Raw genomic sequence first — 26558 nt, 5'->3', positions numbered from 1 at the left:
TCTGTTGAGCTAATCTCTTTCCCAAGTAAATTGGTAGAGGTTGATTATATAACCAACAGGCAATGTTTACAAAGGAGGAAATGAAGCAGTAAGGGTTCCCAAGTATCATCAGTGGGGTTTTTAAAAAAATGATCTGGAGTCAAAGGTGAGCAGTGAAATAACCAAATTATCATGATGTGAAGTACTCCACAAGTTGTCTCAACACCATATGAATGAGCAAACAGAAAGGTAAAAGTGTATGGGAATGAAGAATGAGACTTATTTCATATATATGAAGTATATAGGGAAAATCCTCATTTCATACATTTCTAGGGTCTAAATTGGACATGTATATTTCCTGCAAAAGAGACTGGGGTCATGGTGGACAGCTCAGAGAAAAACACCCATGCAGTTTACAGCAGAAGTGAAACAGACAAGATGGAGTTTACATTATGTAGTTATTAACGAGGATATTGATGGTGAAAGTGATAGAACTATTGATGCTACAATACCTTAGTATAAATCCAGGAATTAATTCAGCTCAGCTCACATTTTAATGCAAACCTAATCTGCTCTTCTTGAACCAATACACCAATGATATATTGAATATTCGGTATAATTTTAGTTGCCCCATCTCAGAAACAGTGCAGAGTTGAGAAAGTCACAACTGAGGCTACAATCCTTCCCTAGGAATAAGTTTCAGTGAACACAGTGTCTTCTGCACAAATATGAACATAACTGAATTGTGAAATGATTGGGACAGTGAAGGACTTTCCCTATAAGTAAAATCTAAAGCATTTGCGGGCTCTTTAGTTTAGACTAAAGAATAAGGGGACCATGAAAGAGCAGGTGTAGATAACATGATGCTTATCAGATGTTATTCAATACAAATCCCAATAGCTCCAGCTAGCATAGTCAATGGTCAGGAATGATCAGAATTGTAGTCCGACATCTGAAGGGCACCATGTTGGCTACCCCTGTGAATTTTGGTTTATAAAGTTCTGAATTTGGAAATAATGGACAGAGACATATTTTTTTCTCCCTCTCTCATAAAACTTGGGGCGACCCAATGCAACAGATTGAGAAAATGCAAAGGAGCCCCAATTCACACAACAAACAGCATTTTTTGTTCTATAATCCTAGTAGGTATACACTGAAATAAGAAATAAGGAAATCTGCTAGACTCTTCTTTCCCACTGATTGCCCTGTTGTGAACAAAACATTCATTACACCTTTACTTGATTTCTCTTGCCTTAGCATAAATGTCTTAGACTTTAGGAAACTGATCTTTCCTGGTTTGCTGATAAACATCACTCAGTTTTAAAAGAAGTAATAAATCTCCCCCCACCCGGAGCAGGTTCCATTCCTCTTAGAGAGCTGGTGAATACTACAACATCAACCCTGAAAAAACATATAACTCTGCCTTGTGATTGCTTGCTCTTGTAAAGTTTTGTGGCTTGCATTCTTAAGATTTAAGGTCTGCAAAAAGAATCCTAGCATTTTCTAAGTATCTTGAATTACAATGATGCAGATGAGCCCAACTAGGTGTTGCCAGACCTATGACAGTCCACAAATTACTTTAAGCCATCTCCCCTCTCTCCTTGTAGTCCCAGCACATCTGGAAAGGAAGGCAATGAAGTGTGGGGACTGATTTCCTTTAGAACAAAGCAGGGAGTCAAAGAGATGTCTTGAAGGAAGCTCATGAGTAGATCAAAAGATGCTAAGTTGCCCTTGCTTCCTCGTGGAGGAAAAAGTATTGCCAAAGCATAATTAGAAGCCCTGACCTGGAACTCATATGCCCATTACTGAGGTATTTTTCCACCTACTATTTGATGAAGCAGAGAATGGGCTGGCCTCAGACAGCTAAAGAGGTGTGGCTTGGCAACATTCATAAGGGCCAGCAGGCAGCAGTCTCTTCCCACAGGGCTCTGGAAGGTGAGCCTGTCCTGTCTAGAGGATGCTTAAGTGTGGACAAGAAGCCAGCTAACATTAACTCTCCTGGAGGCTGCAAGCCCTGTGAGCTTGTGTTCCAGCATTGCTCCCTCTCAGAGCTCATTGGGTCTTGACTTTTTCACCCAAGAGCCTTCACTTGGTACATTTTTTTTGGCTGAGAGACATCCATTGCTCCACTAGGTCAAAGAAAGAGGAAGTCTACCATGGGGAAGGTGAGTAAATAAGGGAGAAAGACAGCAGATATTCCATAGCTGGTTTCTCTTCATTTCTGGGAGCAGTTGGCTTCTAATAATTGAAATATACCTGTCCTCTTCTTTCCCAATACTTTGGGAAATTTTTAAGAAGAGAAGACAATTTCTTGATTAAGGTCGGGGATGTAACCACTCACTCATTGAAATTAATAGGCTCATTAACTTCAGTGAGTCTATTTTGAGGAGAACTAGCATTGGAGGCAACCCTTAGGTTGCAATCCTAATCCCACTTACCTGGGACTTCAATAGGACTTACTTCTGAGTAGACGTGAGTCTTGCAGTCTTAGTTCTGTGGCAAACGGAAAAGTTATTTCATATGGAGATGTAAGAGATTAAATTCTTCTGCATCTTTGTGTAGAACTTTAACCTTTATAATTGGATGGGAGGAGAGGAACAGGTTTGTGTGTATTTGTAATTTACTACACATACACAGGATTCTTAGTGAATTTCTATCACAGATTGCTGATAGGCTGATAGCGGTTTAGCACCAGAAACCCTAGAAAATCTGGTGTTCTCAAGCTGTTCACCTGCTTGCCCAGTATTTTGTATTCTGACTGGCAAGTGGCTCTCCAGGACAGATGCATTTCACATCACCTGACTCTTTTAACTGGAGGGGTTAAGGATTGGCCATGGGATCTGGAAAGCACATGTTCAAATGTTGAGCTTTGGTCCTTTTCCTGAGCTCACTAGGACTTACTTCTGAGTAAATCTATATGATTCTGCTGCATGTCACATTCCAAAACCAAGAGTGCTTAAACTGATTTGTTTCCCCCAGCAACAATCAAACTATCAGAAATGTGAATGAGGTGTCAAGTTGAAAGAATCCTCATGAATTATTCCAGAGATTAAAATACCAAATAGGGTTTAAAGGGCCATTCAGCTGAGTTGATCAATTGCAAAAACAGAAAGAGCCCACCTTAATACAGTGGTACCTTGGGTTAATAATATAATTTGTTCCGGAGGTCCATTCTTAACCTGAAACTGTTCTTAACCTGAAGCACCACTTTAGCTAATAGGGCCTCCCACTGCTGCCGCGCCAATGCTGCGCAATTTCTGTTCTCATTGTGAAGCAAAGTTCTTAACCCGAGATACTATCTCTGGGTTAGCGGAGTCTGTAACCTGAAGCATCTGTAACCTGAAGTGTATGTAACCCGAGGTACCACTGTAGTGCGAAATATCACACAGTGCAGAAGGTTGTTGATATCTATCCCAGGCTTCCTCGATCTCAGCCCTCCAGATGTTTTGAGACTACAGTTCCCATCATCCCTGATGACTGGTCCTGCTACCTAGGGATCATGGGAGTTGTAGGCCAAAAACATTTGGAGGGCCGAGTTTGAGGAAGCCTGATCTATCCTCTGCTAACTAAATATCAAAATGGCACCCACAGTATACCAGGAGCTGTAGAACATAGAACTGGTGCTATCCAAGATCAGCAAGTCTGCAAACTTTATTCCTCAGGCAACATGGAAAGAGTCAGAAAGCAACAGAAAGAGATGAGAGTCAAGTGGCTGGGAAGGAGCAGCACCAGAAAATTCCTTTCAAATGATGGAAATAGGGTGGCATTTAAGGATAAACAGATACTGATGTTTTTGCTGGTTTCTGGAATGCCAAAAAACCCCAAAAAGAATAATTTTACTTGCATAAATCGAATTACTTGTGTAATTCTTGCTGTCATTTTAATTCCAATTTGGTAGAGAATCCTGAGTATCAGAGCCTTTTCATACCTCAGTTTAATGTGGATTGTGAACTCCTTGTGTCTGCTTAAATTCCCCTTCACCCATGCGGCGTTCTCCTCCAACTACTTCTACCCCACACTTCCTCCTCCCTAGATCTGGAGATTCCCTATGCAAATTTTGTAGCTCTCGTATTCAGTTTTCAAAGCATAGAGAATCTCTGGAATTAAGAGGAGGCAAAGGTATGGGCCACCAGTAGAGGGAGAAGAATGCCACTTGGATGAGGGGGAATTGAAGGAGGGGCTGACAAAGCACAATAAGCAAAGGTATGAGTGGGCCCTAAGTTTATAAAGCAATCAGGACAAGTCTAGCTGATAGACTAGACTTGGGAAAACAAAAACCAATTTGATTTATATTTTAATATTGTTACTAAAAGTATGTTAACCAACTTATCTGAAGACATTGAAGTGCACACATGTTCAGAGCTCAGCTCTGTGCCAATAAGCAAGCTATGACCTGATCCTCAATCACCTGGTATGACTATGCCTTACAAACTCAGTAATGTAATCCTCAAAGAATCTGCTAAGGAATGGGGTCAGCCAATAAGCTGGCTATTCTACAGAACAGCATGCAGTTTATGGGTCAATTATGATCTGGAAAGCTATGTATATAAAAGTTGATGAGCTGAGATGAAAACAGGAAGCCAGTCTTTGGAGTAGGGCAAGCTATTGGAAAAGAGGTAACAGAGAACAATGGCATATCTATACATCCAAATTAATTGGAATGGGTGGGGCAATGTCCATTGCAGAATAGAATGGGTGGGGCAACTACCAATAGCTTGTGTAGATTGACAAGAAGGGTTGGGTCAATGGCTCAGTCAGGAGTTATCTGTAAGAGGTAATACTAAGAAGTAGCCAAGATTTGTGATTTGAAACAACAATGTTGTGGGCAACGCACACACATTGCAGCCTATTCCATTGGCTACCAATACATGCCTCTTTCAAGACTGATTTCAGACAAAGGGAAGCTTGTGGGTGCCAGGGAAGGCATCTGTAGGTGAAGGGGCACCACATTGGTGACCCCCCCAAACTATCATATTTAATAATGTCTACACTGTTGGCCATAGACATTTTCTACTTTAAAACTAAACAAAGCATCCCCTCTGGAATCTGACTCTGAATTTCTCACTGAGATAGGAGTCAGCATTATGATAATTTTAAAATCTCATGTTGCTCATTATTTATGGCTAAACATATCCAAATGATTAAGCATTGCTTATTGACTTTGTGGAATAAGTTCAATTCTAATATAGATGACTTCTTCTTCAATTCGGACCATTTCTTGTTTCAGGCTCTGCAGAATATTTGTAAGGTTGTGTGCAGGTTTATTTGAGAGGGAGGAAGACATGCGACAGTGATGATTAGCTTACTGGGAACTAATGAGAATATCTGTTAGAAAACAACAATCTGAAAGTTGTTTTTTTTAAAAAAAGAGATTATTAAAAACATGTTGTCCTAAACACTCTCTGGATATTAAGGAGCCAAATCACCTGGTCTTTTCTTCAGAGAGGCACCAATGCCATAGAAATGTACCACAATTCCATTTTGATTTCTGAGCATATGCATGGCTTGCCACAGCTTTTATTTCCTAACCTTTGTTCTTACTCCCCCCCCCCAGCTTACTGATGTGTGCATTGATAAAACATAGCACCAAAGATCATATTGATGCACTCAATGGGGCTCATTTGAGTGCATGCACTATGTTTCATTACATGTTCACTTGTGCATATCAGTAAGGCAGATAATAAAAAGGCTGGCAGTGAAAAGTTTCAGCTTAACTGCACATTCCAGAATTAATTTTATAAATGCTCCATGTTAAATCAGAAGGGAGGTTGAAACACTGGAGTAGAATTGTACCACTTCCCCTGCTTCCTGTCTGTTGGGTATTTCTGCTGCCCCCTTATGACAAACCCCTTATGACAAACCCAACCCATCTCTGCTCATTTACATTTCAGAAAAAGCTTGACATCTACTCTATTGAGATCAGTGGAGAAAAGGATTTGGAAAAAGCAGACAAAGGAGATGAAAAGTACAAAGATTTGAAAGGGAATAAGAAAAAGAAGAACACTGAGGACCTGAAGAAAGAGTTGGACTTGGTAAGTGACTTCAGGCTGCTCCATACTTCCTTGTTAAGCTGTCCTGGGACAGAGCAGATGGGCTGAAACCAAAGTCCTAATCAATAGTTTTCTTGGGGAAATTGGGACAGATTGTAGTGCAGATCTCTCAGTCTTGAATGGGAAATCGTTTAATTACCTTTGTATAATACATGCTCTAATGGCCAACAAAGGCACACTGTTTTATATTGCTCTACCAGCAGTGCATTTGATCTTTCAACACTGATTTTATGAACACTGACTAATTGCATTTCAATTAGGTAGGCAAATGTGGGTCATTACCCTTCTTTTATTAAGCTGCCACCTCCAGCCAGCTGGAGGATCCTGGAGTTTTAGGGATCCACTCCCTTGCTCTGAAGCTATGTTGAAAAGGAGAAGAACAGTGCCCAGTGAAAAAGGAATCAGTATGACAAGGAATGTGCCACTCAGCTAGAACAGCCAAAAGCCCCTTCCTGCCCAGACAACATGCATGTTAGATCTGCATATCAGAAAAGGGCGCAGTGGCCCTCTCGGTACAATATCATGGAGTTATCTAAATGCCAATAGATGTAAGAAGTCAGTCAGTCAGTCAGTCAGTCAGTCAAGGAACTGTCTTGTTTGTCTCTGAAAAAGCTGTGCAATCGCTCCTCTTCTTTCTGCTATGGAGAAATTATCAGTGGAATCTCTGCTTTTCTTCTTCCTTCATGCCAAGTCCCGTCTTGTTAAGCTACACCCAAGATTTAATCAGAAGGCCAATACCATTTGCTTGAAAAGTGAAGCAAGTCAGAAGAGATGTCAGTTCTTGGTTTCAGCTCTCCTGACTTTTCATACTAATGCTTTGAACCTCTTATTTATCAGAAGAGGGTGAATGCCATGTCAAACTGAGTAACAACATACGTGATTCTTACCCTGACCTTTAGCTCCTGGTGCACCAGTGCCAAAGTTCTTCCATTACAAGTACATACCTGTGTGAAACATTTTCATTGTGCTTGTGTCAATCCATGTGATGCTGTAAGTTTCACTGCATTGGGTGTGTGTGTGGGTATGATGATGTACCTCTAGTGCAGCATCTGCTGTGATTTGTAAGCATTGGTTTTCCCCCAGTCATGCTAAATGCCATTTGGGGAAGGGCCATAGCTCAGTGGTGGAGCATGTGCTTTGCATGCAAAAGACCCTAAGCCGAATTCCAGGCATCTCCAGGTAGGGCTAGGAATGTCCCCTTGCTTGAAACCCAGGAGAATCCCTGCTAGTCAGCGCAGACAGTACTGAACTAGATGAACCAGTGATCTGACTCGGTGTAAGGCAGCTTTCTAATTTCATCCCTGCATATCTCAGGGATTAGTCATGCGATCTGAATGATGGGCTGAAGCACTGAGCAATGACTTGCCCCACAGTTAAGTCATAGCTAGATTTATTAAGAAGTCTTCCTTAATCCCTGTGACACATTATGTGGTACAAAAACAATGGAGGAGCACTCAGCTAGCTGCCTACAAAAAACAATAACAACTGTGGCTCTCGTTCAGTGCTTTCCAAGAAAAGATTGTACAATCAGCTGTTTGAGATGCTTAGATAAAAAGATATCCTTTCAGATTTGCTAATCCAATGGTTTTCCTTACATTCCACAACTAACTGGATGGCGTTAAATCTTAAAGATGCAAATGGGGCCATTGTCCTCAAATGCAATGCCTCTTTAAGCCAACAGCTCCACATAGGTTTACAAGTATGTATTAAAAAATCAATCAATCACAGATTAACTACGGATCTTCTTCTCTTGATACATCTGAACAGGAAGAGTGACAAGTTATCAGCCAGCTCATATTGAGCAAGCAGTATGGCTAGACTTCCACTGAATTTTTCCTAAAGCAAAACTCAAGATGAACTCAAAGGTTGCTGCATGGGCAAAAAGCACAGCAGAATTTCATATTAAGCTGAAGAGTTTTAATAAGACTAGAAAAAAATTGTTTGCTGGGTTTCAAAAAGCTTAAGCTGCACCCAGTGTCTGAATGTTCCAATGTGCAGATACAGTTAGAGCGTGTTGACTGTGGCATACAATTTCTGAAAGCCCCGTGCTGTTCTTTAAAAAAGCAAAGCTTGTTAATCTCTCTTTTTTTGCTGCTTTAGGATGATCACAAACTCAGCATTGAAGAACTAGAAGATAAATATGGCACAAGCATCACCAAAGTAAGTGAATATGGGCAAGCGGCAGTCATCAACAACACACCCACATATAAGTAGGCAGCAAGCATTATAATTCACTTAATTCAAGCATGGTGCTGGAAACAGTATTTGTGCTATTTTTGGGAAGAGTATTGGTGTGTTTGCATCAATAGTATTTGCACAGTTGCATGCTTCATGGGGTATATTGCAACCATCAGCTGTAATTATCTGGTTTTAGTCTTCAGGATGGAGCAGGGCATAAATTTAAGTAGCCTTTAACATTTAGACTCCTGGGTACATCAACCATTTTGTCAAGTTGTTGTTTTTTTATAAATTATGGGACTTAAAATTCACTTTTGAACATAGGCTGTGCTCTTTCAGGATTTCTAATTTAAACTAAGAATGGACTGAATGACCTAATAATGCCTCCCCTTTTCAGTTCTGCTGGCACTCATTCAAATGCCCATTTAGTACCTTTGTGTGTGTGTGTGTGTTAATGAAGGCACAAAGAGTCTGTGTTTTGTCAGAATTTGTACACAGATGCTTTTTATTTTCTGAAAAAATGTTGCATTTTATACACACTTTTAATGCAAAACACACATTTCTTTGCTCCCTTTCCTGCATTGCAAAACCTGGGGAAGTGTGTAATGTGTTTCCAACGACAAGCATGTTTGGGAGTGTCAGATCTGCTACAAAAAGTTGGCAGAGCAGAAGATCCTCTTCCATCCCTAATCCCAACTATGCGCTTTGTCTCCCCTACAGGGTCTTCCAAGCTCAAGAGCTGCAGAGGTTCTGGCCCGAGATGGCCCCAATTCACTTACTCCTCCTAAATCTACTCCTGAAATCATCAAGTTTCTCAAGCAGATGGTAGGAGGGTTTTCCATCCTCTTGTGGATTGGAGCTATACTCTGCTGGATTGCCTTTGGGATTCAGTATCTTCATCATGATGCCGGGGCATTTAACAATGTAAGTATTATTGCAGGTTTATTGTGCTTTATGTAATTCTCATGGGTGTCACCCATGGTTCTCTTTACCCCCAAGTCAAGGAGCATGGTACCCAAGGCCACTCAAGGAATTTGGGCACCTGAGGCGGAAATCCTACAAGTGCCAGACTCAGACCTGGGAGACTCTGGTTCAAATGCTGACTCAGCCATGAAGCTCATTGGTTGACCTCGGCCCAATCGCTTCCTCTCAGTCTAATCTATCTCACAGGGTTGCTGTGGGGATTAAATGAGGAGAAAGAGAGAGCCATGTATATGCCACCTTGGAAAAAAATGCAAAAAACCGAACAAACCATAATAAATTAACAACTTACCGCCCCTCCATGGCACTTAAGTCTCATTCCACCCAATGGTAGGGGACCGTTCCTCCCCCCAATGGAAAACCATTGCAAAAATTAAGAAAAAACACACTTTCACATTCCTGATTAAATAACTGTCTGAAATTCTTATATAAGCTTTGGCAATTGTATGGACAATTTCTAAACCAATGTATCTTGGTCAGAATTGAATGACCTGGTGCAGACCGTGAAGACCACCTGTTGTCATTCACCTATATGTTAGTGCAATAAGTCTTGCCTATAAATCTCGGAGGCATTTCGCTGATAATATGCTAGGTATTGCTCTTCTCCTTGCTGTTTCAACAAGTTCATTCACACAGCTTCTTGAGTGCAGTTACAAAATTATTTTGCACCAAGTGGGAAATGGTAAAAGTGTTGTTGTTTTTAAGCTAACTTGAATCATCTTTTCACCATTCAGCTCTACCTGGGAGTGGTCCTTGCGCTGGTGGTTGTCCTCACTGGGATGTTTGCTTATTATCAAGAAGCTAAAAGCACGAACATCATGGCCAGCTTTGGTAAAATGATCCCACAGGTGAGTCTTAGGTAGTGCTCAGAATATCAGTGTATTTAAAAACCAGGTAGTCATTGTAAAGAGTATTTGCCACCATATTAAAGAACATACCAATGTGCAGACAAAATGGTAGAATTAGGGTGGCCACATTGCTTAAAGAGAGGAAATGCATGACCCCAACAAGGGGGACAAAAGAGAACACAGATTTCCATAAAATGCATATAGATGAAAAATTAGAAAGTATTACCATAGTTTTAATGGGAAAACAATACCAGCATAGCAGCAAAAACTTTGACTAGGTCCTCTGCGCGCCTGCTCAGCCTGCTGCTGTTCAGCTGCTAAATGTCAAAGGGCATCTTCAAGCTCCACTCTTCCTTCCTGGAGTTTTTAATCTTCAAACCTGACTTAGATCAGACAGCCCATCAAATAGGGAATGTCTTCTGGATAGTCTTCCATGCAGAAGACTTCAATGTAAAGTAGGACATACAGGTTGGAAGCCGGCATCACACTCTTCCTCTTGTGTTGTCAGCACAAATATTTCAGGCTGCCTAATGGAAGGATCTCCCCTCTCCTTCTCTTGTGGACTGCTCTGGACGTTCCCAAGACACACCCCCAGCTGTTTTTTGGGGGGCAAAGTGGGGAGAGAAGCCCCATTGCATTTGGAGGAGTCTATGTGCTGGCTCCTGCTAGCACAATTGTTTAATTGAATCCTGCAGATCTCCAAGTAGCTCAGACCACTGAATATATTCCAGCAATTGCATCTCTACAATAATCAGTCTAAGAGTTCCACCCGACTTTATCTGTTTCATTTTGTTTTTTTCTTACCAGCGAGCCCTTGTCCTCAGAGATGCAGAAAAAAAAGACATTTCGGCAGAAGAACTGGTAGTGGGCGACATTGTGGAAATCAAAGGTGGAGACAGGATACCAGCCGACATCCGGATCATCACCAGTCAGGGCTGTAAGGTAGGAACAAAACAAAACCCAGTTTTGAGCCAAAGAAAAGAGAAAGAGAAAACCCATCCTCTTTCTACACACTAGGGACATGAAGAGGCATGTTCAAAGAAAGGATAACTCAACAGCTAAGTGAAAAAGAGTCTAAAATTAGACACTCCTTTTGAATTTGTATGAGAAATTGTCCTCCCACAATGAGCTTGATCATTAAAATTATGGCAATAATCACTTCTCGTTGTATGGGTTGTTTACGCAATCTTGCAGCGATTGTGATAACAGCATCATCATTTACTTAAAGTTTGGTTTTCCTTACGTGTCAGTCGGTAAATCCCAGGCAGAATAACTTAAAGGGGGGCAGCGGGAAAAGCTGCTGCATAATGAGTAATGTATTATATACTTGCTATTATCCCCATTTTGCAGTGAATACACCTTAATCTAACAATGTTAGGTGAATAGGATGCGTGGCGAACACATCTGGGATTTCTTACCAGGTCAATAAACCTAAAATCAGTCTGTTCTTTATGGATGCAAATTGTCTATGAATTAATAATTTGCATATTCATCCTCATGTGAGAAAGGTATTATGGATGAGATCCTGCATGAGTCCCAGAACAAAGGGATAGGGATGAAAAATACGTGGTCCTCCTGATGTTGTTGGACTCTGACTCCCATCAGCCAGTATGGGAGTTGTAGTTCAGCATCTGGAGGGTCACAGCTTCCTCACCTGTAAGTCTTTAAGTGACTTGTTGCAGTTGAACTCTATTGGTGATTCAGTTATCATAAGTGTCCCTGTTGCCTTTGCAGTGATGATAGCCATGGGCACTACCACTATTATTATTACTACAATAATAATGTGATGATGTGAATGTTTGTGACTGATCCACAGGTGGATAATTCTTCCCTCACCGGAGAGTCAGAGCCACAATCTCGCTCCTGTGAATACACTCATGAAAACCCACTGGAGACCAAAAACATTGCTTTCTATTCCACAACCTGCTTGGAAGGTACGTATTTAAGTGGCTCCCCCAGTGGTGCCATTCCATCCAAATTCCACATATTTTGTGCCTATGTAAAAGCTACTTCAGCAGGAGTTAACACCAATATTTTCTCATTCCTCCTGATATTCCACCATTTAGTCCTCATCACCTTCTGAAACTAAGCCTATGTGTATAATGCAAAGCATGGGCATACCCTGTTAAGACTGTTTTCTTGACTTTCCTTTCTTGCCTCCCCATTTGTTGAATTTTAGATTGTAAGATCTCTGGGGAAGGGAGCAAGTTCAGGTTGACATCCTGGAACGAACTGTGTACATTGATGGTGCCCCATTAATACTAACAACAACATGCTAACATTATCCTCCAACTATGCAGTTATGTGGAGCTGGTGTACAACATAAAAACATTGTCTTGGGTCCTAACATTGGCTTATCCATTCAAACCTGCAATTCAACCCCCACAACCATATCCTACACCAATCATCTCCTGGTCTCCTAAAGGAAATTCCCTGCAGAGGGAATAGTGAGGTGGGAAAGCCCTGCTCCAATAATGTAAACTGTTCATGGAAAGAAAATTTGGATTCAAGTCAATGATTTTATTTTAAAATAAGACACACACATGCCCACATTGTCTTCTTTAGTCAGAAATCCAAGTAGCATTTGACCTCCCCAAAGAAAAAAAAGCTATATTTTTGATTGAACTAAGACCTCAAGGAGAGTAGAAGAGGGGATTATCAAAAAGAGTCAGGAGTATTAATTGGAAAGTTTGGGGGGGGGGCTACAATTAAATTTTGTTTTTTTTGGTTTTTTTAAATGGCATTGGTGTTCAAATGAATAAAAATTATTTTGTTTGTTGATAATCAATATTTTACTTTCTCCTTAGGAACTGCTACTGGCATGGTCATCAACACAGGTGACAACACCATCATTGGACGCATTGCTTCGCTGGCTTCTGGTGTTGGGAATGAGAAGACGCCTATTGCTATCGAGATAGAGCACTTTGTCCATATTGTGGCTGCTGTCGCTATATCCATTGGGGTGGTTTTCTTCATCATTTCCGTCTCCATGAAGTACACTGTCATGAAGGCCATCATCTTCCTCATTGGCATTATTGTGGCCAATGTGCCCGAGGGGCTGCTAGCCACAGTCACTGTAAGTACTGGCTCACAACAGCCACCAGTATCTTTGTACTCATGCATAACAATTCACGACAGTACATGTTACTGAAAACGGGGTGCATAGGACCTCTACATCTCCAACACATTATTAAAAATTGGTGCATAATTATTAATGGGCAAGACTGGCACTATCTATTGGAACAATAGATAGGGCTCCTGAATAAAAACACCTCCATCATCTAAACCCACAACTTCTTCTGAGTCTCTTTGGTTATATTTTCATCACCTTTCAATGTTTTCAGCTAATTTGTTGCATTTCTTTGTTTTGTCTCTATTTTAATATCCATTCAAAATACTTGTGAATGCCTTTTTTCCTGGATCTGCTACTGATGAATCTTACTAGGATGCTGGATTAGATGGGCCGTTGGCCTGATCCAGCAGGCTCTACTTATGCTCCTTTGTATTATATTATGTATTTTGCATTATATTTTTCTGATGAATACTGTACATGTGAGGAAATCATCTAGCAGTGTTATTCATGTAAGAGTGGGCCCCTTGGACATACTACTGTTACATGATAAGAGTGTAAGAAGAGCTCTGTTGAATGAGGACCATCTGGCCTAGTATTCTGTTCTTATAGTGGCCAACCAGATGCCTATGGCAAGCCCATAAGCAGGGCATGATTACATTAGACCCTCCTGCTTGTTGACATAAAAGCAGATCAACACTTGCTAAATAAAATGTCAGGTTCTGAGCTTCTCATCCATGTTGAGTAATTCTGCAGATGCCAGCATTGCTGAACTGATATGTGCATGGGTGTGATCAAGAATAAAATATGTACAGGTAGGATTAGCAGGAAGAGAAGCCTGCCATCATCCTTTGTATGGAACTGTATGAAATGCTTCTCTGCTTTTATTTATCTCAACTATTAAAGTGCTGTGCTTTCTCCCACATTTTTAGGTAGCTTTGTCTTTAACTGCGAAGAGAATGGCCAAGAAGAATTGTCTGGTAAAGAACCTGGAAGCTGTTGAGACACTGGGCTCTACCTCCGTCATCTGCTCTGACAAGACCGGGACCCTTACGCAGAACAGGATGACAGTTGCCCACCTTTGGTTTGACAATGAGATCTTCTCCGCTGACACCAGTGAAAATCAAACAAGTAAATAATCAGTCAAAAGGCTTTGGAATGGGAGGAGTAACAACATGATTGCTTCCTATTTTAGAATGTGGGGCAACTGTCTGCTGCAACGTTATATAATTTTTACCACTTTCTTTCCAGCCCAGACTTTTGACCAAACATCTGGCACATGGACGGCGTTGTCAAGGATTGTAGCCCTTTGCAATCGGGCAGAATTCAGACCAGGACAGGACAGTGAACCTATCATGAAGGTATTTACTAATTCAATGAGAGCTGCTTTCTTAAGAGGATTATCTGATGGGTTTCCAGGGTTTTCATCTGGAAACAGATGTTTTATTGTAAGTTGCGTATAGCATCTGCCCTGTCCTGTTTCCTTCTAAAGTGACAGAAATAGGTATGGTGACACCACTATTGGGAGAAAACAGGCTAGCACAAGAACTTTCAGGCATTTAATTTACAAGCAATAAACAGGCCTCTGGTCCAAGCAAACATACCACATTGCGCTCTCATTCTTTATGTGTGATTTCAATAATGTAAACAGCTGGATCAAAAGCATTTTCTCTATTTTAAAATTGGTTCATACTCCAGTCAAAGGTCCAAGATGAGAATTCTCATACAATGCATTTGTTGAGATAATTAATCTACAGGTAGAGCATGAGAACTCAACAATCAAGTTATTTTATTTTACTGACAACAATCAGTTTTAAACCAAGAAAATAAATACTTAGTGTCATATTGCTCAAGAAGATCCATAAAAAAGATTAGAAATTTCTCTACTATAACAACAATATTAGGAGACAATTTAGAATACATTACAGCTATAGATCTCTCATGTATTACAGCCACTAACTCACTCTCTTCTGAGAGTCTCAAAAATATCAGCTTTTATTTGCATGCATGAGTCCCTGAGGAGAAGGATGATTATAGCAATCTTGCCCAATTATTGTTCTTCTTATGTAAATATGATAGTACTTTGCTACAATGCTACAGGATGCAATCAGAGGAGCAAGCTATATAGCACGAAGTGACCTAAGTAATGTCCATTGGTTAGTTGAATGACACTGAGCAACACTTTTGCTGAACTGAATTTTCAAAAATGTCCCCCAGAGAATCGTGGTTGGAGACGCCTCAGAAACAGCTCTGCTGAAGTTTTCCGAAGTTGTTATGGGCAATATAATGGACATCCGGAAAAGAAATAGGAAAGTGACTGAGATTCCCTTTAATTCTACTAACAAGTTCCAGGTAAGTTGTATGTCTGAGAAGAGACTGATCTCTTAAGAGCTGTTAAGAGAAAATGTTGTGCCCCATGAACTATCAAGATAAAACCTGAAAACTGGAAGGACCAGTCTGATGAATTTGTGCCTGTGGTGGAAAAAAACATTGCTGCAATACTCAAGCAGAAGTGTGTTATTAATTTCACATAATTCAGTGTATGTTCAAAAATAAGATGTAAACTCCAGTGGCAATCCCAGAGGCTAATCAGCACAAAATCTCTTGTTCTTCTGAAGTGGTTTTTGTGTGATTGCTATCCTACACAGCAGAAATAACAACTGCCTTGAACATATGCAACATTGTGAAGATGGGCCATATTTAAACAACTGTAGTTTAAAGCTTGGTAGAATATTTACCATAGGAAGGCTGTCATAGACTAGGGCTAAATTCATAAGAGGGTTTATTTCATTTACCCGATGTTTCCTTAACTGTTAATTTCTGCATTATGTTTGGGCTTTCGCAACATAAAGGCATTTCAAGAAATATAGCAGAATATAGCTCAAGTTGAGCACTCATTGCCATGTTAAATGCTTCCAGAAAAAAATAGATTTGGAAATAACATGGAGTTGAGCACGAAACCAGTGCTATATTCCACTGTTTTTCTGGAAGTGGCTTTTATGTTGTGTGAAAGCTCAAATATACAGCAGAGATTACCAGTAAGGGAAATGTCAGGGAAACAGAATAAATTGCCATGTGAACACAGTCTAGAATTATATCTGATAGCCACCTTGGGTTATCAGATCAGTACAATCCCCTCCATGCCATTCTTCCTCTGGGAGCATTAAGTTCAAAAGGCAGGATTAGACCCAGGCACTTGTTTCAACGTTTGTATTTGCATTGCGTTCAAGCTTTCCATCCACGAGACTGAAGACCCCAATGATAAACGCTTCCTACTGGTGATGAAAGGGGCACCCGAAAGGATTCTGGAGAAGTGCAGCACCATCATGATTAATGGAAAAGAGGAGCCCCTGGATGCAGAGAGAAAAGAGGCGTTCCAGACGGCTTACATGGCGCTGGGAGGAATGGGGGAGAGAGTCCTAGGTGAGCCAAAGACTTGCAAAACAACATGTGCAGAGAGCTGTGCAGCAGGCAAAGTGTTAAGTGCAACAATCCGGGGGGTTGGGGCATTGGAACTACAGTGATACTAGAGAAGCAACCCCAACTCTTTGGCCATTGTGCTTGGTGGCATTTAGTTATGAGAATGTGCTAAACGAGCATGGGAAGTGATCCCTAAACTGTGGTTGGCTTGGTGCATTTTCTTGAGTTTGATACAGGGGACAGCAAACTTTCAGCAGGGGACCTGTCCACTGTCCCTCAGATCTTGTGGGGGGCCGGACTATATTTTGTAAAATATATATGAATGAATTCCTATGCCCCACAAATAACCCAGAGATGCATTTTAAATAGAAGGACACATTCTACTCATGTAAAAACATGCTGACCATCCATGGGCTGGATTTAGAAGGCGATTGGGCCGGATCCAGCCCCCCGGCCTTAGTTTGCCTACCCATGGGGCAGGGACTAAACCTGCTATTTGTCCTCCTAGTGATTTCTTCCTGAAGTGAAAGCTTAGAACCTATACATCTTCCTACTATAAATTCTAATTAATGGTTTTTCATATGCATTCCTTGCATGCTTTGCTGTGTTAGCTACTATCCATGACACAGTAAATAAGATAGCTAGTTAGGAAACACAATGGCTTTAACTTGCTTTCTCATCAGTAACTCCCATTGTTTTGACAGCTGACAATCTATTTAAAGAGACAGGATAATGATCATTTGATGGTCAATTAGACCTAATAAAATCCTTTAGTTATCATAGGATGGTTTGTCCTTTCTCCCCTCTCGCTTCCTCTGCTTAATTATTTTGTTGTTCTTGTTTATTATTTTCAACTCTAGGCTTCTGTCACTTGTACCTGCCAGAGGAGGAATTTCCAGACACCTATCCATTTGACACTGACTCCATGAACTTCCCCACTTCCAATCTTTGCTTTGTGGGGCTCTTGTCAATGATTGACCCCCCTCGATCCACTGTGCCAGATGCTGTCATCAAATGTCGGAGTGCAGGGATCAAGGTAGGCTTTGCAAAAACCAGCACCGTTGGAAATGCTGGATTGCCAAAATGTCTGTGGCACCTCCCCCCCAATGCAGTGCTATTTTTCTAGAAATAGACTCAGGTGCTGGAACTTGCCATGAACGCCTCCCTTGTTCTCTTATAATGGTAATGGCACCCACCTGAGAGGTGCCAGAACTGAGTTCTGGTGAGTTTGTGCTAAAAAAGGCCCCACCCAAATGTATAGTAAGTTAAAAAGAAATTAAGGATGTATGCAATGTCAATGCACATTAGCAGATATATGCATACATTTCTGAAAGAGAATATCCATGCAAAATCTTTATGTACAAGCAGTGGGTATATTTCATTCAGATGTTTCTATCTCTTCATTGCTGGTCATAGAATTGCATGTTGGAAGGAACTCTAAGGGCCATCTAGTCCAACCCTCTGCAATGCACACAGTTTTTTGGAGTGGTTAAAGAACCATGGCAGATGCTACAAGCCGTATCTTTAATTCGGCTCCTTCTGACAATGAATCCTGCTTATTTGGCCTTTCTCCCCCCCAGGTGATCATGGTCACTGGTGATCATCCAATCACAGCCAAAGCCATTGCCAAAAGCGTAGGCATCATTTCAGCCACCAGCGAGACGGTGGAAGACATTGCCCAGCGCCTCAAAATTCCCGTGGAGCAGGTGAACAGAAGGTAAGGATGGCATAGACCCCCTCTGTCTTCATACGTCACACTATGTTCCTGTGGCCGTGGTGGTCGCCAACTTGAATGGCTTTAAAAGAGAATTGGAAAGGCTATTGATGGCTGCTAGTCACAATGGCCATGCCCTGCCTCCACAGCTGGAGGCAATAATGCTTCTGAATACCAGTTGCTGGAAACCACAGAAGGGGAGAGGTGCTCTTGTGCTCATGTCCTGCTTGAGAGTTTCCCACAGGCATCTGGTTCACCACTGTGAGAAAAGGATGCTGGACTGGATAGGTCACATTCTTGATCCAGCAGGCTATTCCCATGTTCTCATGCTACTCTGTTTTTAATGCACAGTCGATGGTATAACTCAGAACAGGGGTGGGGAGCCTCAGACCTAAGGGTCAAACACAGCCATTCAAGCCTCTCTATGTGGTCCTTAGGACCAGACCCACACACCACACCCTTCATAGCCACACACACCCTCTCCCTCTGCCCCACTTTGCACCTCCATTGAGTGTCTTTGCCTGTCTGGGATGTGTTTGGTAATGCCTCATGCTTGGATGGAGGGCAGAGAAGGGTGTGAGAATATGTAGAAGTTACCCTACCATGCAAATGTAAACTTGACATTTGCTGCTCCACTCACTTTTGTCTCTGGCCCCACCCACCACTAGCAAGTGGCCCCTGAGATGTTGCCTAGAAGGGAAAGTGGCCCTCAGGCTGAAAAAGGTTCCCCATCCCAGACTTTGAACAATCTATCCACTTGTCCCATTTGAATACTCCCAGACCAGTCAGTGGCCACCTACTGTACCTCATTTTTCAGGAGTGAGGTTTCCTTCCTATGCTGTGTTCTAATTTGAATAAATGAGCTTTTCACTGTTCCCTAACACACCAGTTTAGATTTAGTAAGATATGTACGCATGCCATTTTTTAACTCGGGGCTGCAGCAACTTTAATTGAAATTGCCTCTGGTTTTTGCAGCGATGCCAGAGCTGCTGTAGTTAATGGCATGGAGCTGAAAGACATGACTTCAGAACAGCTGGACGACATCCTGCGCAACCACTCAGAGATAGTCTTTGCCCGAACTTCACCCCAGCAGAAACTAATTATCGTGGAGGGCTGCCAAAGGCAGGTGAGTGATTCTGGCAAGAACAGAAGATGTACTTTTGGTACCAAAAGGTTGCATCCGCATGATCTTCCCCTGGAACACTTCTCAGTGGAAAACATATATAACAACAAAAAATTAGAAAATACAGCTCCCTTGTTTCAATCCTGCATGGAAACAAACAAAGTCCTATATTTAAAAGGCACAAATATTTTTTCTCTATTTTGCCATTCATTAACACCCACATCCAAAGTAATATTTAGCTTTCTAAAGGATGAACAGTAGAAAAAAAGGAAGTGTGCTGTATGCATGCTCTATATTTAGTTACCAGAGCCTATAAGCTCTTAGGCACAGTATTATTTATAACGAGTCTCAATGCACTAAGTCCCCCGAGAACAAGATCCCCAGCATTTGCCTTAATCAGGTTTTCCGGGTTTTCTCTCTGCTTAATTCAGCTCACGATACTCTAAATTCCCTTACACGTAGACGCTCTGACCTTTCCTAATAAGGACGCTTGGTTGCATAAATCTCACCGAGCAGATATGGATTTGGCCAATCAGCATATTTAGCTTTCTGCATAAATCCAATCTATGCTAGCAAGAAGCAAAATGCCACAGTAACAGATTGGCATTCAAAGAGCTGAAGGGAAGGGGATCCCTTGATGCTTCAAATTTTGTAGTATCTGAATTCTTGGTTATCTGAAATTCCCAATGCTGCAAATCATGTCTTGACTGCATAATGTAAGCAAGTAAATAAGCCTTCATTATCTGAATATATTGGTTGTGCTCTGGATGTCTGGGCGGTTGAAATTTTGCCCTGTACAAATATCCACAACCAAATTGCAACAAGAAATGGCACTATTTCTCACAAAAGACAGAACAGGAATTGACGTCTGGCTTCATTCCTGGAAGCAACACAGGCAGGAATAAGAGAACTTTACAAGGCAAGGTCAGAGGGACGCTTGTGCAACTAGTATTTATATTTTTGCTCAGTCGCTGGAATGGCTGTGCCTTCTGAGCTGCCCACCCAGATCCTTCCATCAAGTTGTTTTTGAAAGAGCAACATTATTGTTCAGAGTAACTGTACACAGACCTCGACACTGTATTTAGGAAGTTCAACATAGCAGAAGTCAAGCAAGGGCAGGGCTGTGGGCACAGTTTCTATAACCTCCTGTGGTTCCTATGTTCTCAAGGACGCAGTGGTTGCCGTGACTGGAGATGGTGTCAACGATTCCCCAGCTCTGAAGAAAGCTGACATAGGAATTGCTATGGGCATTGCTGGCTCTGATGCAGCGAAGAATGCAGCTGACATGGTTTTGCTGGATGACAATTTTGCTTCTATCGTTACTGGAGTGGAGGAAGGTAAGATGAGGCCTGTGGCTCTGACAAACAGCCTTAAAAGTCAAGCAGCATATGTTCAGGGAGAGGTGAATCACATGAACGCACAGGTGATCGGCAGAATTTGGATGCTCTTGGGGACAGTTTTTGCAAATCTGGAGAGGGTTATGCATACAAACATAAACAGAGGCAGCCTCACACCAGTCTTTACACAACACATGAGACCTGTTCTCCGTTCCCCTCTGGTTCCCATACCCTCTCAGCCTATCCCAGCTCATACTGCAATGTTCAATCCCAGAAATGTTCAGATCGTTGGAAAGCTGTTGCAAGATTGGACCACTTTTCATAGCATTCCCGTAGTCCTGTCAGCTCTTCACCACTATCAAGATGTGGAACTGGTGTCTCAAGGTGTCCACAACTGAAGTCCACCTTATCTTCACTATTGTTGTGGCTCCTTTCAAATGGAAGACTTATTTTACCAATGCCAATAAATCATTAAGTGTTTAATTTAATCTTAAAGCCTGCTCATTTTCTGTAACTGATGCCAGGGAAAAGGAAATGGCAGCCCTACGAAAGGCTTTTGCAGCAGAGCACTCCAGCACTATGTTCTTGATAATCCATATTTTATAGTAGGAGCAGATAAATTAAGAAGCTCTGCATATCTTGTTTCCTTTAGTATATTTTGCAGCACTGCACGCCACATTTACCAAAACATGACAGACTTATTCCCCTTTCTCTCCTACAGGTCGCTTGATCTTTGACAATCTGAAGAAAACCATCGCCTACACCTTGACCAAGAACATTGCGGAGCTCTGTCCTTTCCTGATTTACATCATGGCCAGCATCCCACTGCCCATTGGCACCATCACCATCCTTTTTATTGACCTCGGCACAGACATTGTGAGTCCTTAACATCTGGAGAACAAATATTTACAGGGTTCAGTTTGTACTGCAGCTTCATTTGCATTTTCCAAAACAAGAGGGTTGCCTTTCCTGCTCTCTTTGCTTTGGGGAAGGCAACTGAAGGCTTACCAGAAGCATTCCTTAATCCTAACCAAAGTGTTCCTTATTTGATTGTTAGATTCTCCTTGCAGCATGAATTGCTTTTTTTGTGCAATATTCAGTAATCAAAAACAAAAGCGAAAAACATGAATTCAAGAATCTTACAGGATACTGATTGGGACTTTCCCCTCTCTCTCCTATAGATCCCATCTGTCTCACTGGCATATGAAAAAGCAGAAAGTGATATCATGAAAAGGAAGCCACGACACAAGAAAAGGGATAGGCTGGTCAACCAGGAGCTTGTCACATACTCCTACTTGCAGATTGGTACGATGGGCATATTTGCAAAAGTGGTAAACGGGGAGTGGTTTTGAATTGGTTTATGGCTGATCTCTGATATGATCTTGGAGCAAATCTATAATTTTGTTAACCAAGAGCCAGGAAAGCTATTGTGATATGCATTCAGCCATTAGTTTTTGTCAACTTTTTTATCTCCTACAAACTCCACTCCCCCCCTCAAAACATCGTCTTTTCTTATAGGACTGTTGCAGACCATTGGGGCCTTTCTGACCTACTTCACAGTTTATGCTCAGCAGGGCTGGCTACCTCACACACTGCTCCACATCCGAACCAGCTGGGAAGATCCATTTATAAATGACTTGGAAGACAGCTATGGACAGGAATGGGTAAGGCAACTTCACTGAAGACATCAGTTAGAACTTAGCAGGACTGACACCAAGGGTCACCATAGTTGGGACTCACTACCCAACAGTGAGTCCCCTGACAAGAACCCCCTGGTCGTCTTGCTCCAGTGATGAGATAGATTCACTAAGGGAGTGAGGCCATGGGGGTTGTTTTGTGCAAGAGCCCTCCAGAACATGGAGCTGACACCAAATACTCTTTATCTAATTTAATTTAAACCATTTATATACCACATAACTACAAAAATCTCTAAGCGGTGCAGTAAAACCAAAATGGTGAAAGTCAGTTAAAATTCCAAAACCAGACTTCAGTTAAAATGTCTGCTGGAATAACAAAATGTATTCAGTAGGCACCGGAAGTTCAGCAGAGCTGTTTGACTTCAACTGGAAGGGAGTTCTGTAAAATTAGGCCCACAGTTCTGAACACATGACTTTGTTGCAATAGGGCAAATGGAGTCACCTCCTAATGTATATACATAAATAGCCTTAGTGATGCATGCTATTTTCTTTCTTTCATTTTTTAAAAAACCACCTTTATAATGTTTGTTAAAACTGCTTTAAAGCAGATTTAGCAGACCTGCAGAATTTTTGACTCTCATCCTGGTTTTGCTGTCTGCCTGAACTGCAAAGAAAAAAAAAAGGGAAGGCTGTCAAGCCTTTTTCTATCAAGCATGGCTTGAGGGATGTGTTCAGCTTGCTTGCTTACAGATTATCTATCACTTACTTGACACAGATGTCTCTCCCCACCCACCCCAAATTTATTGTTCTTCTGCAGACATTCGACCAACGGCAAATTTTGGAGTACCATGGCTACACGGCCTTCTTTGTCAGTATCACTATTGAGCAAGTGGCAGATCTGATCATCAGGAAGACGCGAAGGAACTCCATTTTCCAGCAAGGGCTTTTCAGGTATAACTGGAGTCTCAGATGATAGGATGACCTTGGAACAAATCTCCACCTCTTTCCTTCACTACTGACCACTGTACTCTTCTTGCGGTAGCCATTCTGTTGAGCTACAGATAAAAAGAACCAGTGGTCAGTTGACCCTTTTGGAAATAAGGAAGTTGGAATTTAGGATAGATAAGTAAATGAGAGAATAAGATGCATCTACATACATCCCCTTATGTTTTTTGTGACCAACAACCTCTAATGGTTTCACTACGTAAATTATTTTAAAGTCTTAATTGATTTATTTAGACACACATGCTCTCATTTTGGCTCATTTTGTCTGACACTGAGAAAACGTAACAGCAGAATTAGGGTCGGGGGAAGGTTTTATTTTTCTTCTTCCAAGAACATGTTCGCTACACAAATTGCTACAAAGCCAATAAGAACTGAAGGCAACTCATGATGAAACCCATTATGGGTACACAATACCTGTTCAGTGACCTCAGAGTGATAAAGTCAGAAGAGACAAACGTTTGAGCTGAACCTAATAAGGCGAACAATTTGGCTTCCTAAACTGAAGAAGTTGGAGAGAAAATGATTTTGGTCGTTGCTAAAGTGTAAATATCACAATGGAAAAATAGATCCAGTAGCAAGGTTGTAAACCTGGGTGATCTGAGAAGATAAACCAGGCAACTCAATTTCACACATCAAAGGCCTGGGTTATTCCTTTGTACACCCATTTTTAGGACACACACTCCACATCTGACATGGCAGTTATGCATTAAGATAGTCTGTACTATTATAGACATAGGTGAGGACAAAAAGTTAAAATCTATTGTCATGAATAATGACAGTTCATGTTCATAGCGTCTAAAACATTTAATCACTGAATGTATTTTTTCCCTTCATAGGAACAAAGTAATCTGGGTTGGCATATTCTCCCAAATAGGAATCGCTGCAATTCTCTGCTACGGTCTTGGAAGTGTTTATGCCTTAAACTTTGCACCCCTCCGGTGAGTTCATTTTCTATCCAGCAAGGGGTGTGTGTGTGTGTGTATGAGAGAGGGGGGGGGAGAGGGAGAGGGAGAGGGAGAGGGAGAGGGAGAGGGAGAGGGAGAGGGAGAGAGGGAGAGAGGGAGAGAGAGAGAGAGAGAGAGAGAGAGAGAGAGAGAGAGAGAGATCTTGGGGCTGTATTATTAGGACAAGAACACCAACCTTACTGTGTTCTTGTTCTAATAATATATTTGCTCTGTCCACTGCCCAGCTAGGCTCTCACTGGCAGGGTGGCAGTGAGAGAAGAGGAACACTGTTGCACTCCTCTTTTGCAAGCCCCTAAAACACACACACCTATTTGGGGAAGGAAATAAATGGGTACCAGCTCCTGAAGTGGATTAACTGCTCCTTGGACTTGAGGTAAATTAAGGAGCCTGGAAGGCTTAACCCCCCAGCATGCCCTGGTTTGGCCCTAGTCATGAGTTCTGACATCATCAATAGGCGTGAGGCTTATGGGATTTGACATGGTGGTGGGAAGGAAGGACCCAACCCTGGATGTCTCCCTCGGAGGCCAGAGCTCTCACTCTAAACTCAGAAAGAGATCTGTGATAGCCCTTGTGAACTGATGTCTCCTATAGCCCCTGTTATGCCCTTCCAGAGACCATATGATGGAAGCCTAAGCCAGCTGAATAAAGTCCTAATAAGTGTTGAGTCACTCCCTAGTCTTGGGCTCCTTGAAAGACCTATGCATGGTTTTTGGTCATGGTGAAAGTTTTAATCTTATGACCATGGTGCCATAAGCACTGACCACAATGCCAGGGACATAATGACCGCAAAAAGGGTCCAAAATCCTAGAGCCACGCCACAATGTCAATTGCTGTGGCAGAGATGTTTCAATAAACGAACTGGCTGTATTTTAAAAGCAATATCTGATGCCTAATACTTTGCTTTCTAGGTTTCAGTATTGGTTTGTTGCTGTTCCTTTTGCCATCTTGATCTGGGTCTACGACGAATTCCGCAAGCTGTTCATCAGACGGTATCCTGGAAGTAAGTAACGTAGCGCTTTAGAATTTATACAGGTAGCATTGCATTTGTCAAAATAAAAATATAAATAAAAAAAAAATCTATGAAAGGCACCGGTCCCCTCTGGTCAGGAATTCCACTTTGCGGTACATGAATCACAAGTTAGATTCATGAATTGCTGCAGGACCTCCTTTTACCTTTTAACCAGCAATGTACAGATTTGGAAAGAATTCATAGAAGAGCAAGAAATAGGACATTGGTTGGTGGACTGATGGAAATCTAGGAAACTATACCATTTTTAAGGACATTCAAACCGTACTTTTCTAGTTGCCCTCAATACATTTGGGGGACTGGGCCAGGCAAGGCACTGCATGCTCTGGATGCCTTCATTCTGTGCCCTCCATAGGAGGAGTGGGAGGAAGGGGGAAAGCTCTCATGTATGTGCTGTATGGAAGCCTTGGATTCCCCATGATCTTTCTCTTCCAGCATTGGTACCAGGGGTGGAGAACCCCAGGTTGGCGTGGGGAGGCAAATGTGGCCCTCTGAACCTCTCTGTCTGTCCCTTGGTGTGCTCCACACACACACACCCTTCCCAGAACATGCTGCTCACCTTGAGTGACTGTGTTTGCCTGGAATGTGTCAGAATCTGATAAGGCCTTTTTGCTTGTTTGGGTGAAGAACAGGGAGGCATGAGAATTGTGTGTGTGCAGAAAGCTAAAGGGAAAATTCACACGTTGTTTTTTTTTTCCTGTCCTTCCGTTACAGGCTGGTGGGACAAAAACATGTATTATTGAAAGTGTCTGTGCCACTTGTTTCTCCACCCTGGAGACTGCAACTTGGTTATCTCTTCTGGCAGCGGCTGCTTGAAGGTGCTTGCCTGTGCAATATCAACCAATTGCGAAGGAATCTCATCAGAATTGAGAGAGAGAAGTAGGAGATCCGAAGCAGATCTGAACTGTACTGTAAAAGCTTACCCTTGGGTTGCCAACTTGAATGCTATCTATTTTTATAACACCTAACCCCTTCTTGTTTAAAGTGTGCAACTGTCCGAAGGAAAGGAAACCCCCTTGTATATAGAATGAAAGAAACCGCCCGTTTGTCGCAGCAATAATATAAAGGCGCTGTCTTGCACTAGGTTTCTTAAAAGTTGCATTTTTGTTCATACGATGTCGCCTACAGCAATCCAACTGTGAGCCTGCTGGTGCAGACCAGAGGTGGGGTTGCTGAGGTTTATGCTGTACAATCACAATTTGATAATAAAAACAACTTTTTACA

At 41.8% G+C, this 26558-nt stretch overlaps 1 protein-coding gene across 1 annotated transcript; it reads left to right on the top strand.

The window, feature by feature from the left end:
* Positions 1-1915: 1915 nt before the first annotated feature.
* Positions 1916-26558, top strand: ATP12A (ATPase H+/K+ transporting non-gastric alpha2 subunit). Its single transcript, XM_053366472.1, has 23 exons — positions 1916-2144; positions 5871-6011; positions 8130-8189; positions 8928-9131; positions 9923-10036; positions 10844-10978; positions 11853-11970; positions 12844-13112; positions 14039-14237; positions 14358-14467; positions 15324-15458; positions 16337-16529; positions 17387-17562; positions 18107-18243; positions 19216-19366; positions 20532-20700; positions 21422-21576; positions 21882-22005; positions 22219-22364; positions 23155-23288; positions 24179-24280; positions 25216-25307; positions 26049-26558. The coding sequence occupies exons 1-23, from the start codon at positions 2136-2138 to the stop codon at positions 26075-26077; spliced, it is 3102 nt and encodes a 1033-aa protein (XP_053222447.1). The 5' UTR covers positions 1916-2135; the 3' UTR covers positions 26078-26558.

Source organism: Podarcis raffonei, chromosome 15 (assembly GCF_027172205.1).
Source record: "Podarcis raffonei isolate rPodRaf1 chromosome 15, rPodRaf1.pri, whole genome shotgun sequence".
Taxonomy (NCBI): Eukaryota; Metazoa; Chordata; class Lepidosauria; order Squamata; family Lacertidae; genus Podarcis; species Podarcis raffonei.
This window is presented reverse-complemented; position numbering and strand designations above follow the sequence as displayed.

Excerpts from the sequence above, each read along its gene's own strand:
- ATP12A (XM_053366472.1), top strand. Across the intron at positions 9,132-9,922 it reads ATGCCGGGGCATTTAACAAT|CTCTACCTGGGAGTGGTCCT; the intron begins GTAAGTATTATT and ends TTCACCATTCAG. Across the intron at positions 10,037-10,843 it reads TTGGTAAAATGATCCCACAG|CGAGCCCTTGTCCTCAGAGA; the intron begins GTGAGTCTTAGG and ends TTTTCTTACCAG.